Source organism: Elephantulus edwardii, unplaced genomic scaffold, assembly GCF_000299155.1.
Source record: "Elephantulus edwardii isolate Elephantulus edwardi_28Jun2011 unplaced genomic scaffold, EleEdw1.0 scaffold00030, whole genome shotgun sequence".
NCBI classification, from domain to species: Eukaryota; Metazoa; Chordata; class Mammalia; order Macroscelidea; family Macroscelididae; genus Elephantulus; species Elephantulus edwardii.
Genome location: NW_006399780.1, coordinates 17,054,316 through 17,068,128, shown reverse-complemented (window position 1 = coordinate 17,068,128; position 13,813 = coordinate 17,054,316). Strand labels below are relative to the sequence as shown.

Genomic DNA, 13,813 nt, shown 5'->3' with positions numbered 1-13,813 from the left:
AGACAGCAGGTGGTCAGTCAGTGAGGTCAATTCATTCCTGAGCCCAGGTCAACAGGATCATGTTGAGGTCAGGCTCAGAAATCATTCCCTGAGCTCCCCAACATACCCTCTTCCTCTCTCCATCCTCAGACTCCACCCAAAACTTTTATACAAGGGAAATCAGGATAAAGAAAACATTAAAGAGAGTCATAAATGCGCAGAGGAAGTCAAGTCTGCGGGCCGGGCAGGCTCAGGCCCACTCCAGTAGTTGATGGGAATGTTTTGATGGGTTACAGTCAAAGTCTTTTATTTTTTTCAGAGTTTATTATTTCAGAAATATCTCCTCATGCTATTAATCCTTTTAACCACTCTAGAAGGTATGGAGGAATCCCATTTTATCATCAAGGAAATGGAGGCTTCCAAAGATTAAAGATTTCTCCAAATCCACATAGGCAGGAAGAGTTCAAGTTGTCACTTGAATCAGTTCTTCTGACCTTTGATTTCATTACACAGATTGTGAAATCCCAGCTGCTTCCTTACAGGTGACCAGAATCTGAATACCTTTTAGGTTCAGCTGGTAAGACCACCTGCTCCTCCCCACCAGCTCCCCAGATCTGGCCACTCTACCCTGGATAACAGTATGGGATAGGAAGCAGTCTCCATTAACCTCTTGTAGGTGGAGACCTGAGACAGGCCCAGCCATAGCAATGACCAGGGCAGACGGCAGGTTGAGGACTCCGGGGAGAGGCAGCAGAGGAGCAAGGTACGGTTCTAGAAGTCTCCTTGGAAGAGAAGTCACCCTTTAAAGGAAACTTGTCAGCTTTTCCTTCCTTAAGTTCCAAGCATCTCTAGAGTCCAACTAATCTCCCTTGAGACAAAAATCACATCCTCAAGGTTCACGCTCAATAAACATTAAAATAATAGCAATTATTGCCCACGGACACATAAGGAAGCAAGAATGTTAGAGTGAGGCTCCCAGAGCTCCCAGCTACCAGAAATCAGGGTCCTTTGACCAAGAGGGACAAAAAAGCTACCATCACCATCCCTGCTACGTGTCCACAAACATAGTCCTCCAGGGTTAAGCATATCAGAGCTGGTGAACAGAACGAGCAGCTTCTCTGTTTGATGGTCTAAGGAGGAAGACAGACTCACAAGGCCTGTTTCTGCTTAAAGAGAAAATTAAAGACACCAGAGCAAGCTGCCAAATTATCCTCAGATTGGTTTCTCCAATCCTTTCAGCCAAGTGGGAGAAAGTGGTTGAAAGGGAGTCTCCCTATTACCCACAAGTATCCATTATTGTGGCCATGAACATTGAATGGTTTGAAGTTTTGCTGAATGAGGAATGAATAGTCTGGAACAGAGCCTTCTGGGCTGGATTCCAGAAGGTTCCAAGAGACCATCTGCTCTAGCCCTCTGTCCTGGAACAGAGCATGGCCAGACGAGTCCCTCTAGTCCTGAAACACCTTCCAGCAAATACGCCTGGGTGGAATGTGCCTGATCAATTAAACCATGCAACACATTGAATTACTTGAGAATGAGCCCTGAACATAGAGACTTCAAGACCTCTTCTGGTGTCCCCCAATCTGGGACCCCAGAACTTCCTTCATTGGGCAATGGCTCCATCTTCTACTGTAAATTCAGCCACCCCCATACTGTTTTTGGAGTTCATATCCGTCTCCAGGTGTGGGTTGAGGCCATCTCACAGGCAGACTGAGAGAAAATTAATTACTTAATATATGTAAACGAGCTTTGAAGATGAAAAGTGCAAACGCACAGTGTCCCTAATAACATCTTCAATACCTTTACGGAGCCCCAGAGTCGCCGCTGAGCTCACCTTTAAGACGAGTCCTTGGGGAGTTGCTGGCAAACTCCCCAAGCTAATAAACAACATAAAATGGCTTTTCACTCCTTTTATGCAGCCAACCCCAGCTCTCCTCACTAATAAAAGGACGAGGGAAGATCAGAGGCCAGAGGATCCAAAAGCCCGTTCCACAGCCCACAGTGCTCTCTACCACCGCTCGCCCGGATCCGCTCAGACCCACACCATGTCCTGTCGCTCCTACAGAATCAGTTCAGGATGTGGAGTTACCAGAAACTTCAGCTCCTGCTCGGCTGTGGCCCCCAAAACCGGCAACCGCTGCTGCATCACTGCAGCCCCCTACCGCGGGGTCTCTTGCTACCGGGGCCTCACCGGGGGCTTCGGAAGCCGCAGTCTCTGCAACCTGGGCTCCTGCGGGCCCCGCATGGCGGTGGGGGGCTTCCGCGCTGGCTCCTGCGGACGCAGCTTCGGCTACCGCTCTGGCGGCGTGTGCGGGCCCAGCCCTCCCTGCATCACCTCCGTGTCTGTCAATGAGAGCCTGCTCACGCCCCTCAACCTGGAGATCGACCCCAATGCGCAGTGTGTCAAGCATGAGGAGAAGGAGCAGATCAAGTGTCTCAACAGCAAGTTCGCTTCCTTCATCGACAAGGTCAGTGAGACCTCTGTGGATGCAAAGCCTGAGGGCAAAGAAGGGCCCAGCTGTGGCAACTTCGGATTGGGAAGAGCCCAGATTGTGGAGGAAACAGAATAGAAACAGCAGAGAGAAACAAACGTGAATCCATTCTCATTTCATTCCAGCAAAACATATTGAGGTCTGGGTACGGCCCAGGGTCCCTGTTGTTGGTTTTGTTATTAGTTGTGGCTATGTCATTTCTGAGTGCAGAGTGGAACTCTTCTAAGGGGTTTTCAAGGCTGACATCTTTAGGAAGCTGACCAACAGGTCTCTTTTCTGAGGCACTTCTGGGTGAGTTTGAACTGCTAACCTTTTGGCTAATAGCTGAGTGTTAAACTGTTTGCACCACCCAGGGACTTAGCTAATGTCCCTAGGTGGCACAAATGGTTTGTGCTCAGCCATTAACCTTAAGGTTAGCGGTTCAAACCCACTCAGCAGTGCTGCAGGGGAAAGGCATGATGGTCTGCTTCCTTTCAGATTACAACCAAGAAAACCTATGGAGCCATTCTCCTCTAACTCATGGGGCCACCTTGAGGTTGGCTCGACCTGATGGATTTGCTTTGGTTTTTTTAGATGTGGTCCAGAAATTGAGTATGTGTGTGTGCTTCTGGAGACAAAACAACACAAAAATAGCAAAGCTGTCCTTGAAAATTAAACTGGACTCTTGGTGCTGGAAAGGGGAGGGGGGAACTGGGAGAACAAAATGGATTGTGGCCCAGATTCCCAGGTTGGGGGAAAGGGGCAGCTTTTGAAGTGAAGGGGGAGAGCTCAACTTCACGCTACCTCCTCAAGTCCTTGCCTTGCCATTCAACAGCCTGGGTCTTCAGCACGTTACTGAACTTCTCTCTAACAGTCTCTGCCTCAAAGCTTGCTGTGAGAGTTAACGAGTTCAAGGATGGAAAGTCCTGGCAAGTAGTAAGTGTTCAAACAATGCTAGCTGTTAGTTGTTATTTTCTAGGATAGTAGTGAGACAAAGAGGCAGGACCAGCCCAGATTGGTTGGCCTCCTCCATTGATGGAGAGCTGAAACTATGGAAGAGAAGAAAGTCAGAACCGCAGAGAGAAGTCCATGGATACAATCAAAAGTGGGGAAAACACTTCACTTCTTGGGAGACTCTCTTATCTGTGTCCACAAGCCCTCCCTGTGGGTATTTAGAACTAGCATCAGGGGTCAGAGACTGAGGTTAGGGACATTTTCTTGCTAACAGTTCTTCTGTTTGGTTAAGCTCAAAATAGTCCAGTGGAATAGATACTTTGTCTTCATTTTTCAAATTAAAGAACTTGAGGCTGAGAGGATTTAGATGAGCTGCTCGTGGACATATTATGATGGGTAAAGGCAGAAAGCAGAAGCTCAGGGGACACAAAATCCCCACCCCATCACTTACTAGCTGTTAGACATCACACACCTTGGAGTCTCAGTTTTCCCATCTGTTATCTGGGAGGAAATAATATCAATCCCCTCACAGGGTTGTGGTAATTGAATGGAAATTATATCATATATCTAATGCCCAGGAATGGTACCACACAGTAAATATTCAAATATTCTATAAGTTTTGTTGCTTAAATGAGTAAATGAAAACCTACTAATAATGACAATAATAGTTCAACTTCCTGAACACTTACTGTTAGGGGCTGTTCTAACCAAATCACGTGTATTAACTTTCTCATCTTCACATTTCTAAGGTAGGTGCTATTATTATCGTCGCTTTTTTAATGGAAAAACTGAACACCAAGAAATTCATTTGATGTGCAGAACTGAGATTTGAATCAGACCTTTGGCAACAAGCCCAGACATTTTCTACTCCCCCACAACTATCTTCCTGGGGGACACTCGATGGCTCAGCCCTTGGCAGAGTCCTCACTGTTGAAAATGTATCCAAGAACAGAGAGAGCTATAAGGGACTGGACCCTACTCCCTCAGGGCTTCCTCTGAGCCTCTTAACCGCCCTCCCCCCATTCTATGGCAGGTGCGCTTCCTGGAGCAGCAGAACAAGCTGCTGGAGACCAAGTGGCAGTTCTACCAGAACCAGCGCTGTTGTGAGAGCAACATGGAGCCGCTGTTCAATGGTTACATCGAGACGCTGAGGAGGGAGGCCGAGTGCGTGGAAGCCGACAGCGGGAGGTTGGCCTCAGAGCTCAACCACGTGCAGGAGGTGCTGGAGGGCTACAAGAAGAAGTGAGTGCAGTGGGAACCCAGAAAAGCATGGCAGAAGATAGACACGGTTCTACATCTAGCACTTAACATAGTTTCTTGAAGATTCCTGACAAAGGTTACCTGGACTCAGAAGTGTCTAGCTTTCATTAAATTCTTTGGTTTTTCTTCTATGCCTACAAAGCCCCAGAGGTCTTAGCTTTGAGGAGTGTAAAGAGGGGGGAAAACCAGTATGGTGTTACAGCTCTCTGTGTTCCCTATTCCTTCCAAGTTACCTCTGTGCCAAGGGCACAAGCTCTCTGAATCTAGCATGCAGAGGATAATTTTAAACTTAAAGGATTGGGTGTATATTCCTGCTGTTACCCAAGGAGCAGGAGAACCGGGGTGGCATAAACCTGACAGAGACAAAGGCTAGCCAGGAAAATGCGCAAAATAGGTCACTGAGGAAATCAGGTAACATCTGAAGAAGGTAGCCTCTTTTTTGGTCTCTAGAAGACCATGTTCAGGAGCTGGGGTGGCATTTGTGCCCCCGACCCCTCAGCTCTGACCACGCTCTTCCCCCATCCTAGGTATGAAGAGGAGGTAGCCCTGAGAGCCACAGCAGAGAATGAGTTTGTGGTTCTGAAGAAGGTAAGGGATCTGTTCATGAGGCAGGGACAGAGGCACACTGTGCAGCCTCCAGGATGAGGCCTGGCCACCCCCTGACCATGGGGCACTACTTCCCTTTGGATCTTCCTTCACACATGCCACTCTTCTCTGTCAACCCTCAGGATGTGGACTGTGCCTACCTGCGGAAATCAGACCTGGAGGCCAATGTGGAGGCCCTAGTGGAGGAGACAAGCTTCCTGAGGCGGCTCTATGATGAGGTGAGGGCTTCTGCCTGTCAACCAGGGCAGGCGGAGGGAGATGTGGAGGCCGGGAGAGTGGGGAAAGGAGGTGCATATGTGTATGTCTGTCCATATGTATGAAGCGTGACAAGAACACACACATGTGCAGGGGGACCAGTGGTACAGATGAGTTCTATGGATCTCATGTGTTTCTTCACATAAACCATATCGGTGTAAAAGCATCATAAAGTATTTGTGTGTGCCTATGTGCTAATCAGTGCAATGAGTTCTTGTGGGTATCTATCTAAGGACAGACATGAGGGTGTAGTGGGAAATGGGAGGTCAGAGGATGGGTTCCCAATTAAAACTGTTTTAAGAGGTAGACTAATTGCCACTGGTCCTGGCATTTAAACTCCAGCTGCCCAACTGAATGGCTTTGGGTCAAGCTTCTTTCACCCTCTGGGCCTCAGTTTCTCCATGTGGTAAGTCCCAAGATAACTTCTCAGGCCCCACTGAGCTTTACTGTTTCTCTATTTGAATGAAGGGGAACAGCGAGCCACATGGCATTTGTTGACTAAGGTCCCTGCAGGGAATGGGCATTCCCCACCCGAATCAGGACTAAATGCATTGGCTCTCGGTCCCCTAGGAGATCCGAGTCCTTCACTCCCACATCTCAGACACCTCAGTCATCGTCAAGATGGACAACAGTCGGGACCTGAACATGGACTGCATTGTAGCCGAGATCAAGGCCCAGTACGACGACATCGCCAGCCGCAGCCGGGCTGAGGCCGAGTCCTGGTACCGCAGCAAGGTGAGCGGGCCCAGCAGCCCTTGCCGGAACCTGCAAGGGGAGTGCAGAGAGGCCTTCTCCCTCTGTCCAGGTAGCTGGGGATGGACAAAGGAGGGACAGGCAGCTGCAAATGGTGTGACAGGTGTGCTAGGTGAGAGTTGGAGTTAAGTTGAGGGTTAGTACTAGAGTTCAGGTTAGCGTTTGGGTTAGATTTAGAGACAGGTTTAGCAAAGGTTAGGATGAGGACTAGAGCAAGGACTTGATTGACATTTATGGTTGGGCAGCCGCAGAGCTGAGTGCGATGATCCGCTCTGGGTCATGAGCTGCTGCTTTTTTGCAGTGCGAGGAGATGAAGGCCACGGTGATCAGGCACGGCGAGACCCTGCGCCGCACCAAGGAGGAGATCAACGAGCTGAACCGCATGATCCAGAGGCTCACGGCCGAGATCGAGAACGCCAAATGCCAGGTAGAGCAAGGGCGGCTCAGATGCCCAGCACAGGCAGGCGGCAGCAGTTCTTGTCCCTCAGAAGGGCAAAGTGCTGGCCTGAGTGGGCATTTCTATGTGCTGGTGGGGGAAACAGGGACCCACAGGGAGACGAGGGCTCTGCCACATCCTACCACACTCCTGTTGTTGTTGCTCGGCTGACTCCCAAAGGAGGCAAGTAGCCACTTTCCTCCCTTCTGTTCCCAGCTCTGTAACCTCCTACTCACAGTCACTGATCTGCTCTCGGGGACCCTCTGCTCCCTGTGCTCGCTCCACCAGCTTGGGTGAGCCAGCCTGTGCTTGTTCTCTCTCATCCTTGTCTGAACACCATCCCCACAGAGAGCCAAGCTGGAGGCCGCCGTGGCTGAGGCGGAACAGCACGGCGAGGCAGCTCTCAATGATGCCAAGTGCAAGCTGGCCGAGTTGGAGGCCGCTCTCCAGAAGGCCAAGCAGGACATGGCCTGCCTGCTCAAGGAGTACCAGGAGGTGATGAACTCCAAGCTGGGCCTGGACATCGAGATCGCCACCTACAGGCGCCTGCTGGAGGGCGAGGAGCACAGGTGAGGCTAGGGCGGGCCTTTCAGGCCTTACTCCTCCCCGAGGGAATTTCCTTAAATCCACTGATCTCTGACCAGCTTATCTCTGACCACTGCTAGCACCAAGCTTTCACAATAATTATAATTTGTCAGACACGATGTGACCTACCTACTCACATCAGTCTTCCTAATCCAATAAGGCATCATTTTTTCCCATCCAAAAACAAGGCTCAGAGAAGTTTGCTGACTTTCTCATGGCCACAGAGCGGGTAAATGCAAGAGCCAGAATCAGCATCCCAGCTACGTCTCTCAGCTGCCTCCCTGCTCTTGTATGAGACCAAGCGATACACCACTATCCATACTTAATTCTTCATTATGCACAGAGCCCTGTCAGTGCACTGAATTTGATTCCGTTTTCCTTAGTATGTGCTGTCAGAGTGATCTGGAGTCACCTAGCTTGGGGGCAGAGAGTAGAATTCATAACCTTAGTGGCCTCTGTTGAAAACCAGAAGTGCCTCGCACTATAATTTAAAAACAGTTCTAGCAAGAACATGAGCATTTCATTCAGGATTTGGTGAAGCCTCCCTGCCTGCGCCTCGAGGCAGGGGGCTCAGTCTGCAGACAAGCCCTCCCTCTCTGCTCTCAAGCAGCTCGGGAATCCCACTCACATCCAGAGCTAACATACTTTTCTTTCTCTTTTAGACTGTGTGAAGGTGTTGCCTCTGTGAATGTCTGTAAGTACTTACCTTGTTAGTGGGCAAAGCTTAGCCCACAGCCCTATCTCATTGACCCTCAAATGTTCGCTGATCGGGAGTTCCTCAAGGGGGAGTACCGAGGGCATTACAGAAAGCCATTGGAGTATCTTGAATGGGGCACCCAAGCTGTAGGCCACACACATGGCAAGGCAGCTCTGTCCCTCTGGGTTCAAGTGTCCTGGCCTGATGTGGACAGGAACAGGGTCTGAAAAACCTAAAAGGACCCCTGGTGGCATACTACATATTATCCTGCTACCCAAGGGATCAGCAGTTGCTCCGTAAGAGAAAGATGTACAATCTTTTCCTGTAAAGATTTACAGGCTCCAAAACCCAATGGAGGGTCCCCATGAGTCAGCTATTGACATGAGGGCAACGAGATTTGGATTTTTGTTTGGAGTTTAAACTCCTTTTGAAATCCCTTGTTATGTACCACAGAGTTTGAAGCAACTCATAACTGACCATCCAGTGAGTTTTAAGAGAGACTAAATCAGGTGAGAGGAGATTGCCCATTTTTCGCCTATGGAGCAGCTGGTGGATGTGGGCTACATGCCTTTGGGATAGTAGTGCAGCTCCTAGATGGTGCAAGTAGATGATGGGCTTGGATATTAACCCCAAGGTTGGAGGTTCAAGTTCACCTTGAGAGAAAGGCTTAGCAATTTACTTCCAAAAAGCTGGTCCCTAAAAATCCAATGGAGCATCATTCTACTGTGTCCCACGTGCAGTTATAAGGAGTCGGAACTGACTTCTCCCTCTAGGAGGAAGAAGCAATACAGATGCACTTCAGGCCCTTTCTCAGAGTGGACGAGATCCCAGCAGGCCTCTCACCCCTGCATCTCCTCTCCTCCTGCAGGTGTCAGCAGCTCCCGTGGCGGAGTCTCCTGCGGTGGCCTTGCATGTAGCACCACTCCAGGGCGCCAGATCGCCTCTGGGCCCTCAGCCACCGGGGGCTGCATCACCGTGATGGCACCCGACTCCTGTGCCCCCTGCCAGCCCCGAACCTCCAGCTTCAGCTGCGGGAGCAGCCGATCGGTCCGCTTTGCGTAGAGTGGGAGCCTCCCGCCAAGTGTCTGCCCTGCCTGCACCCGCCTGGCACTGAATGGTGTGTGAATGGAAACGTGTGCTTGCTTCCAGAATCTCCCAGATGTTCGACAGAGGGAAGGGACCCCAGGTGCTCACCTTCACCTTCTAATTTTAGGGAGTTATTTTCTCAGTCTCCCCTTGGCTTCAGTTTAGAGGGTCAATCCCAGCCCTTCTCTTTGCCCCAAGTCAATGCCCTGATACCTGTGGCCAATGTGTGTTATTCAAGTCTGGGACCTAGCCTGTCATCCAGATTGGCTGGACACATGGAAGCTCGACCTTTCTCCTGAGACAAGGAAGGAGCCTGACTACACAGCCAGGTCTCGTACAGCCTGAGACTCAGAGAGAAACTATCCCTCCCACCAGCTTGCCTCTCCTGACTGGAAAGGGTTGTCTCTACAGGAAGCACTGGCCTGTTTCTTTTGTGTGTTTTGCTTGTCTCTGACTGACTTCCTTCTTCTGCGTTAACCTGTTCCAGCTCAACTCCTGATATTGAGAGGTTCATTATGGTGGGGAATGTTTTTGTCCACAGCCCCCTGGTTAGGAGACTGTGGTCCTGTCTTGCTATTGAATGCACCATTATACATTTCAAAGAAGGCTGCCCCAGGTCTCCCCCTGCTGCATGCAGGCGGGCGCTGGTCAAGGCCAAGCTGGTGGGTGGAGAAGTTAGGCCACTTCGTGGGTCTCCCTCTTGGTTATGGCTGTCTGTGGGTGCCTTGCCTTCTGGGTTGTCTCAATCTTTGTTTCAATAAATGCTGCTGCAATGCACGAATATGTGATCTTGTGAATTATAATGCCTTCTGCCCCAGCAATGTGTCAGACTCTGAGCTCCAGCTTTGTCCTTCGGGATTCACATGCCCTTGCATCTGATTCTAGTCCAGCCTTTTGCAGTCTTTCACCAGCCCCGAGAGACTCCACCTCATCCTTTCCACTTCCACAGCCAAACTCCAGTTGAGTCTTCATGCCTGATCACAGACCCCATAACTCATCAGGCCTCCACTCCAGCCCTTTGTATTCACAGCTGCTAGAGCCGTAGTCATTGTTCTCATCCTCTCCGACTTTAATTCGAATCACACCCAACACCTAATGTATTTCTTCTTCCAGTAAAGACTCCCTGCATTTCCTCTTTCCCTATCTACCCCTCCATCCTGTGGACACATAACCATCCCATATTCCTACTTCCATTTGCCTTTGCTCAGTGCTCAGCGTTGCCACAATATTTCTTCCCTGATTCTACCCCACAGTATCTGGAACCCTGACAGTCTCCCTTTCTGTCCTTATGCCTCTGGATCAAGGATGTCAAGGGATTTGTCTGGACCCTGGATCAGACTGGAAGTTCCTTGAGGGTAGGAACTTCAAGTATCTCTTGCTGGTTCTAATGCCCACTAAGTCCCAGAATTGGTCTTATAGACCATGAAATGTGTTGGATGATGCAGACAGAAATGATCCACCGGGACCTACAGACATCCACTCTTCTCAGATTCACTCCTATAGAACAGGTTAGCTGTCGCTATTACCAGATCCCCTGTGCTGACCTCCCCACGCCCCAACTTCTTTTTCCAGGGAGAGAGGAGATGTTAAGGTCCTGTGTATTCTGACGACACCTCACTTTAGATTTAAAGAGCTGTTAGCCCACTGAGTGCTGCTGGTCTTTTCTGAACTCTCGGGTGGCTGCCCAGTCTGTCATCAGGAAGACCACCCTCTGTGTTTCTCCTTTCTGCCACCTCTCTGGAAGAAAAGACCAGAGTTCAATTTGGTCTCATCATTCACCAGGAGTCAAAATTTAAGAGATAAACATGTGAACCTCAACTCTGCCAAATGCCTATAAGACCTTGGGCAAGAAGCAGTTCCTGTGTTTGGGACACCCGCCTGAGGATCCTTGAAGTGCTTGGGGCTGAGACAAGTAATCAACAAGGCCCTTGCCAGCCCTGTCACCTCACATGGAGCTAGGGTGCTGGAGTGTGCCTGTACTTGGAAACAACTTGATGTTACAATGTACATAGTCCAGGAATCATTAAAATTTCAACTCTAATAACCCAAAACTATGATGAAGTACATAAAAAAAAATCAAAGAGGCAAGTGACAAGCTACATTAATGATCATTTGAATAAGTTCTTGTTCTTTATTTGTAAAGATCACAAGGTGATTCAGTCAGAGGTGACATTGAATTTTGTTCTGCAGCCTTCTTCCCCAGCCCTCCATGTGACCAACAGGGAAAAGCAGGACCAAGCTTTCCTGGTTCAGGAATTCAGGAGATTCCCTCAGCCCTCTGCCATTAAAACAGCTATTCCCTACACAAAGCAAATGATATAAAACCAAGGACTGATGCTTTATTAGGAAAAATAAGGGAAAGCTAAGTGATCTAAAATGAGGAGTCATGGAAATGTCAGAAGAACAACTCGCCCAAAATATCACATGGGTTCATTGCGAGTGATTCCTCATCTCTTCTCTAGGGTCTCTTTCCTTTGAAAACCACAAATAATCACAGCCCAAGCTGAGATCTTCATCAGAGAAAATCAGCACTGCTGTTTCTATTTGACTCTTATTTAAATATTCAAACCACCCCTAAAAAAAGAAAGCAAACACACTCTAATGGTTTTAAAGGGATTATAAAATATGACTTGTAGTTCTCTAACACACACACACACGTGTGTGCACACAGCCAGAAATCTTAAGAGTGGGAGGTTTTTTCCCTTCCACTTTGAGGCATTAGCATTCTTCCACCAGGTTCCAAATCCCCTCCACTCCCTACCAATCTCTCAAACCCATTCTCCAAGGATGGTGCCTTTCTCAGTCCCAGTGTCTTTGGGACCACAAGAAATACTAATTTATGTTATAACTCGTGTGAGCTCAGCACTGTAAGAATGCTAAGTTAACCATTGCTTTAAAAGTAAAAGGTAAACTCTGTGGAAATCGACTGCCTGCATCACTGTCACCCTCTAGGCGCATGAACATGAGAGTTGTGACTGCACTATGCTTTCGTTCACAGGGTACTAGAACCACTGTAACATCCACACTCATGTTCTGTTAGGTGTTAGTCCCCACCACCTGCCCTCCCACTCCTGAGATGTCTTTGTACCCCTAGAGATCTCTACCCATTTATGCCTTATTTCCAAACAGTGGGGTCCCCAATGTACCCACCACTATTCTCATGGAGTTAACTGCACAGTAATGGTAAGAGGTGAGTAGCCAGGGAATGGAGGAGCAGAGGAGCAGCACTCAGAGAATGAGCCTATGCACAAAAAGGAGTCCCTGTATTAGGCAGGTGTTTCATGTGCTGAGCTGATAAGTGAAAGTTTGGAGGTTCAAGGCCACCCACTGATGCCTCAGAAGAAAGATCTAGAAATGATTTCTGAAAAAATAACTACCGAAAATCCCATGGAGCATAGTCCTATTGGCATGTGAGACCACCATGATTCAGAATCTACTGGAGGTGGGGTGGTTTATATACATTATAAATAAAGGAAGAAAATACACTTAAGGGGCAAATATATAAATACACATCCTCATATCACGATCACCATCACCATGAAAAAGGAAGCACAGCCTTTGCTTTCATTTGCATCTCACACCCAGGCTGGAAAGTACCTATGGGGTTCCTTGTCCTTTTTAGAGTGGCTTTTGGTGGCCTTCTGTAACCTGATTTACCTCTGCTCACACACAGTGGATCATAGTCATGATGCACCCAGAACACAGCCACCCCAGCCCTCTCAGCCGGAGACTGAGAACAGAGGAGCATCGTACTCCTAAGAAAGACCTTATGGCATTGAAACAGAGGAGGAAGAGAACTGTTTAAAAGGGACATATTAATGGGTATTCTTGCATTACAGAAGTCCAGAGTGAAGGGTGCATAGTAGAGTGGACTTGTTGGGGGGGGGATTGCGTAACAATGAAAGAGTTTTACTTTTCAAGAAGAAGAGTGAATTGGAGGGAAGGGGAGAGTAGGGAGAAAAGTGCAACAATGAATGACTGGAAACCCTAAGTCTCTGTAAACTTTCATTAAAATTAATTTTTAAAAAAGTAAACAAAAAATAATTTTTTTTATTTTTTTTAAAAAATAATTTAAAAAAAAAAAAGACCTTGATCCTCTCCAAGGCATCAGAAAGAAAGTATTCCCTGAGGACTGCACAAAGATTCTTCTCTTTCTTGAGATCAAACATGCATTATTAAAGCAAAATATCCCTTACCCAGCTGAGTCTCTAGGGAAATCTTGCTCAGATGGGTCTTGAGCAGGCTTCTCTGGATAAGACTTGCCTCGGTGAGGACTTCCTGGGGTCTATCGGGTCTAAATAAGCCATAGGTGAAATGCCCCACAACTAGAGTATGATCTTTTAATGCTGATTCACACATAAGAGAGCTGTGTTAAGGGCCCATAATAAAGTCTCCAGGAGATGGGAGCTCTTCTACCCAGGATCCTTGGAGAGCAGAGGTAAAGAGGAGAAACCTCCCTCCACCTTCCATCTCTGACATGCAGATGATTCTCAAAGTAGAACTCCTTCCGGAGAAACTAATCAGACGGATGAACTAGACTGCTTAGCTTGAAGGAATAGTTGGGGAATTCAGTGGGAAATCAAGGGAACTTGGCATTACCCAGGACCCTTGGTGGCAGAGCTTAGCTGTTAACTGAAAGTTGGTGGTTTGAACATATCCAGCGATTCTGAAGGACAAAAACCTAACAACCTGCTCCCATAACAATTATTTGTTGTTGTTGTTATGTGCCGT

At 48.3% G+C, this 13,813-nt stretch overlaps 1 protein-coding gene across 1 annotated transcript; it reads left to right on the top strand.

Annotated features, from left to right (window-relative positions):
• Positions 1-2,012: 2,012 nt before the first annotated feature.
• On the top strand, positions 2,013-9,058 carry KRT85 (keratin 85). Its single transcript, XM_006883853.1, has 9 exons — positions 2,013-2,447; positions 4,438-4,646; positions 5,192-5,252; positions 5,393-5,488; positions 6,096-6,260; positions 6,580-6,705; positions 7,063-7,283; positions 7,962-7,993; positions 8,865-9,058. Exons 1-9 carry the CDS (start codon positions 2,025-2,027, stop codon positions 9,056-9,058), a joined length of 1,527 nt encoding a protein of 508 aa, XP_006883915.1. The 5' UTR covers positions 2,013-2,024.
• The last annotated feature ends 4,755 nt before the right edge of the window (positions 9,059-13,813 follow it).

Bases quoted from the DNA above. Each gene is read 5' to 3' on its own strand.
- KRT85 (XM_006883853.1), top strand. From the start codon at position 2,025: ATGTCCTGTCGCTCCTACAGAATCAGTTCAGGATGTGGAGTTACCAGA. The intron at 5,489-6,095 runs GTGAGGGCTTCT...TCGGTCCCCTAG, and splicing joins TGAGGCGGCTCTATGATGAG to GAGATCCGAGTCCTTCACTC. The intron at 6,706-7,062 runs GTAGAGCAAGGG...CCATCCCCACAG, and splicing joins TCGAGAACGCCAAATGCCAG to AGAGCCAAGCTGGAGGCCGC.